The sequence below is a fragment of the Nanorana parkeri genome, unplaced genomic scaffold (genome assembly GCF_000935625.1).
Source record: "Nanorana parkeri isolate BGI_ZX_2015 unplaced genomic scaffold, ASM93562v1 scaffold154, whole genome shotgun sequence".
NCBI lineage: Eukaryota > Metazoa > Chordata > Amphibia > Anura > Dicroglossidae > Nanorana > Nanorana parkeri.
In genome coordinates, this window is record NW_017306422.1 from 1,474,077 (window position 1) to 1,479,825 (window position 5,749).

The 5,749-nt window shown below is 41.2% G+C and overlaps 1 protein-coding gene across 1 annotated transcript in view; it reads left to right on the plus strand.

The window, feature by feature from the left end:
* The window catches only part of AKIRIN2 (akirin 2), a 16,872-nt gene extending 13,599 nt beyond the window's left edge, over positions 1-3,273 (plus strand). Inside the window, exons 4-5 of the mRNA XM_018554359.1 lie at positions 258-329; positions 2,593-3,273. Coding sequence (XP_018409861.1) covers positions 258-329; positions 2,593-2,603 — 83 coding nt within the window. The 3' untranslated portion in view covers positions 2,604-3,273. The remainder of the gene's footprint in view (positions 1-257; positions 330-2,592) is intronic.
* Positions 3,274-5,749: the final 2,476 nt, after the last annotated feature.

Sequence of the window (5,749 nt, forward strand, 5' to 3'; positions counted from 1 at the left end):
GGGTTTACAAAGGCTCGAAGAATATAACGGCATGCAATAGAAAATGCAGCCCAGTAATGTCATGCAGACAATACACATTTTATATGATATTACACTACTGTATTGGAGCTTTTGTTACAAGACTTGTTTAACTGGCTTGTTTGCGGTAGGAAATGGCTCATATAGCATGCCCACTTTATATTAGTTCTTTGAAATGTAACTTGGTGACAAACATATATGTTCTTTGCATTAACTTTTCTTTTTTTTTTTCTCTAAAGAGCAATATGATGCGTTTGTGAAGTTCACGCATGATCAGATTATGCGACGATATGGAGAACAGCCTGCTAGCTGTAAGTATATTTTCTTGATTTCATCATGCCAACTCAGAATACAGCTTCTGAGTCTTCCTGACTTGTGGTAAGATGTTGTTCTATGATATGCTGCACTTTATAATTACTGTGTGTGCATATTTCACAGTAAACTGACCTGCTTACCATAAGCGCTTTACAATATTGAAGGAATGATTCCAAATCTAGCAACCTTGAAATGTTTTGCATACAATGCCAGGGCAGTGTGGGTTCCTGTAGTTGTCTAGTCTGTAAATGTTTATCCAGCATTCAATATCATTTTATTGTCCAATACTGTTTAAAACAGGAACACAATTTGTTTAAATGAACCCACCTAATACTGCTTGAAGCCAAACTCCGGGGGAAAGAAAAATCTTAACCCTTGGAGTGCTGAGGTAGGCCCACTGGAAGGGTTAAGTGCTCGTTTGTCTAGGTTAAAAAAAAAAATGTCATACTCGCCTGATCTTGAAGCCAGCTTGCCCTTAGACTGGTCCCTGGAGCCTCCATCTCCCTCTGCTGCAGTGATCTAAGGATCCTTGAGTCATCAAGTTCTATACACCGTGTGAAGGATGTGAGGACGTTGAAGGACATACCATCACTGCAGCAGAGGAGACAGGCTGAAGGGAGCACTGTCACTGCCATCACCTGGATCTGAGGTTCAAGTGTGTGTGTGTGATTATTTATATATATATATATATCCCACATTGCTGGGCCCTGCCCTTTTGCCTAAAGTGACCCAATCATGTTTGTTTTTATATTTTCAAACCTTTTAGTTTGTGAATTTTCTGAAAGCGCAGTAAATGTAGAATTAAGTGTTGTACATACCATGACAGTCGCACAAATGTGTAATCAAAGCAAAATACTGAGCACTTCTGCGTTCAAAAATTGTTTGGCATTCTGTCAGAAAGCCAGCAGTGAGACCAATAGAGGCAGCAGGCACAGACTGGGCAATCAGCAGGCAGTAGAAATTGGGGGTCAGAGGGGGCACAGCAGAGGAAGGGAGAGCTACTGGATCATATAGTTGGAGGACACACAGGGCAGTGGGTGTACCCACATTTTTGTAATAGCCATTCTCAAATTGTCAAGGGTCCAGCTTCTAGCCTAAAGGAATGCTCTGGATGTATGGGATACCAAGGTGGCCCTCTGCAAGCAGTTCTGCTCTGACGTAGCTATTACATGCATGGCAGTAAAAAGGTGAAAGGGTTTTGCTGCTATTGTGATGAAAGAAGCCTTATCAGAATCTTTGAGAGAGATTACATGTTAAAATCAATAGACTCTAGTTTGTAGTGTGATTGATTTAAATTCCCCTTAAAGACAAAACCTAAAGTGTGGTAATGTGGGCTAAAAAAAAAAGGCTTTGCCAATGGCTACACCTTGGTACTTGTTAACATGTCTCAACGTCAAAACGGCTTTTACAGGTTTTTATCATTTGCAAAGTGCTCTTACTATTGACAAATGTATCTTATTTGTGTATCACTCGGCTGTAGATCCTCAAATCATCTCTGCACTGTCCTTCTGGAGGGTGGCTACTTCTGTTCCCCATGGTCCCTGTGTGCGTTGTAAAGTAGCCATCGCTCCAAGCTCACTCCTGTGATGGACTACAATCTCATGTTTAGTTCACTAATATTTGTATTGAGATTGTAGTCTATCATGGGAGCGAGCTTGGAAGTGTCACTTTAAAGACCTAAGTTGTAGATTTTGGTTAGTAACTTGCTTCTAGTTGCACTATAGTGAGAGTAAAGCACTTGCTGTTAGGTACACAGTCAGCTGAGCTTTACGAGGGGGGGGTTTGTACAGACACCAGAGCTTTTAGTTTTTGGCTGGCATCCATTCCTTGTCCAACCACTGTTACATTCTTGGTCTCCCTACTCCTGGGTTACCACTTGGCAGATGCAGCCATCCAAATAGTGATGTATTGATTGCTACAGGGAAAGGTTTCTCTGTACTCATTGTACTGTTACCAAACGCCAGGCAGATTGTGAGTCCTGGTCTGTTTAATGTTTGGTAAAGGTGCAGAGAGCACAATTCTCCGAGAGATCAATAATGAATCTGGTTTGAATACCAATGAAGTCATTCCATTCCTGCAGAGACGGCTCCGTTTAATGATGTTGTAATATGAAGGACAGCGTTTTCCAAACATTGCTGAGAGAGCGGTCTGTTTTCCTACAGCGTTCCCAAGCTTTCAGTACAGCGACCTGCAGTAGTTCTGTCATCTCGGTTTTAAATGATTCTGTTTTATAACTCCATTTGTATTTCTTCCCCACAGATGTCTCATGAATTGTTCTACGCCTTCCTTGGCTGTGCTCCTTTTTATTGCTGCAAGATGTCCTAGTTAAGAACTGCGGCAATGCCATAATCCCCTCCCCTGTGAACACAGCTTATTTCAAGCTTTTGTCAGTGGCAACACCTCTTATGCAGCAACTGGTTTTGGAGTGTTCCCTGATGTCAGTGCCACCTGGATGTGGATCTAAGCTACCTGTATTAATATACCAGTGGCCTCATTTGCTGTATCATTAAAATCTGGCTTCTTTTGTTCATGTTTTTTTTTTTTTTAATGGTTTAAAGCTGATGTTCGAGAACATGCCCTATCCTATGCTAGTTGTGTAAATAAGTGAAAATAGCAATTCCTTTTTTTTTTGTGGATGGATTTTCAAGAAGGTTTTAACAGTGCACTACAAAGCAGTATCCATCGCCAGTGCGGTGGAATCATCCATGGGACAATTTCCAAGTTACATTCTACATATATGACCAAGAGAAGACCATAAAAAGAAGGGCATGTCTATTTTAAAGGACTTTTGGGGAAATGGTGAAGATGGATTTATGATTTTGTTAGTTTTTATTTATTCTCTCATTCTTTAACAAATGTTTAATGCAATTTTTCCCGTCTATCATTGTTTAACTGCCTTGTAGTACTGGAATTTAGTTGAAAAAAAAATAAACAAAAAAAGAAAACAAAGGGCTGCTTTTTCAGATGTATTTAATCAGGAGGGGTGTTTGTTTTCTTCTCTCGTATGCTGGGTGGAAATCTGGATAGCCTGGGGAAGGGTTATAATTAGAGGTGCACCAAAATGGAAATTTCAAAACCGAAATATTTTAATTTTTTCAAATTGTTTTTAATTTATTAAACTTTTTGATTTTTAAAAAAAATATTTATTTTTTTGTTAAATATTTTTTACTTTTTAGGGGCTTTGGGGAAATATTAGGGGTCTAAACAGACCCCTGATAGTTCCCTTTTTAAAATAGAAAAATAAATTCCTTTAATCTTTCTATATCCCCTGTTATCAATGAACAGGAATCCTCTGAGTGTTTCTGTTCATTGATAACATGAGGACATGGTGTATTTACTATAACCACAATTATGAATGAACAGGAATGGATATATATAGATCACTTCCCATTCATTCATAATTAAGGCTATAGTAAACATACCATGTCCTCAATTATGTACAAACACTTAGCGATCACGAAGTGTATGTAGCCTGCTCTACTCTCTGGCTTTCTGTCACAGGAGGCTGGGCTCTCCTCCCTACAACGCTCGCTCAGCCTCCTGTGACAGCGCGGGCTGTCTCCACCCACACACCGCTCTCTGATTGTGATAGGAGGCTGAGCAGGGTGGGAGGAGAGACACTGGCCGCTCACAGTGCTCTCCTCCAGCAGCGCTCGGCCGGCTGTCACTTTCTCTCCTACCCGCTGGGACACAGAGCAGCGGGGAGGACAGAATACTCGGATGCGCCGATGTATCGGCAGGAAAATGGCACTTTCGGCATTTAGCCAAAAGTGCAATTTTCGGCCGATATATACTAGGGTGCATCCCTAGTTATAATTTAGCAGGTTTTTGTCTTCCTGGTGGGGAAAATCCCTTCCTATCCTCAAATACTGTGTGGAACAGGAAATGAAATGATGGAATCCTCCCAAGCTGGGCATAAGACGGCAGTAAAGATTTGTCTGGCATTCAGCTTTAAAATGACAAACACATTTACTATACAAACACATTGCACAATGACCTTTGGCCTGGTTCACACTAAGCATATTGTCCCAGCTGATTCAGCATGACAAAGTGCTTCACACAAAAAAAAAATGTAATTCATTCTTATGGTACCTGTTAACATCCGAGCCTTTTGTCACAATAAGCAAAATGGCTGCTGCTAGAAAAAGTACACAAGCTTCTTTTTGGCAGATTACAACTTGTTTTTGCCCCATAGTCAATATGAAACGCTTGGAAATGTGTTGCAATTGGTTTTGCACGTTTTTGCCCTTTTACATCAATGTGTCAAAATCTGCTCATAAAAACGTGTGACTTAATGGATGTGCGTTTTACGTTTGTAAGAACATGCTACAAAAAAAGCTTTTCTCCACACGAAAATACTGTTGCCTAGGTGTGAATCATCAGGCTTACAAGTGTACCCAGAATCTATCTAAGAAACTGATAGACTCCTAATATCTATAGTAAATAGCCCATCATGACTAGCTTTGTCTTCACAAGGCATACATTAACACAATGCATTTTCTCTATACTTTCACTTTTGATGACAATAGTGGTTGATCCGGCCTGTGACTTACTCTTGTCTGCAGTGGTAATGATCTGCAGGCCTATGTACCCTTTGCAGCATTACCACTGCATTAGGCATGCTCAGTTTAAAAAACAAAAAAAGCCACGTATATGGCTTATTCTGCCCAACAGGACATTCTTGCTTGTTCTGGCCAGGGAGCTGAGCAGGACCAAGCTGCAGCATGGCACGTCTCATCTTTACGTAAGTACTCTTCCCAGTCTACTGTAGTCAGTTGCAATAATGGGGCTCTCCAGAGGAGTTGCTGTAAAGCAACACTATTCCCCGCCCCTGTCAAGTGGTGCTGCATGGGATGTAGGCAGCTGGTAGCCTGGCAGGATGGATAATGGTTTTGACAGTGGCTTCTTTTGGAGATTCTTGCGGTCATTATTGACTGTAGGGCAGACTGGGAGGAGTGCTCGCTTCAGGATGAAGTGACTCGCTTTGGCTTGGTCCCACTTAGCACTAGGTAGTCATGTCACTTGTGGAAAAAGCGTAAGTAAGAAGTCTTCTTGAGTACTTTTGATATTTAATGCTTACTGCTTTTATTTGTGAGAATTTTCCCTTCAGAGTTATCGCAGAAGAATCTAGGTTTACTGGCAGTGCTATACTGGGCCACACATCCTGGAAATTAACCCCAGTAGCCATTTGCACATAGTGTTATACCAGACTCTGAATTTTCACTGCGCCAGGTGTTCTTGCCGCTCCATGACCATTCTAGATTGGTATGGTCATTGCAGCAGACATTACTGGGACCAAGTTTCAGGCCCCATTTAAACCAGATCCGTTGCAATCCTTTTTTATTGAACGCCAACAGAAGGTAAAACCCCCCCCCCCACCACTAAAAAAAAAAAAAGGGGGTCAATGGGCACGGTT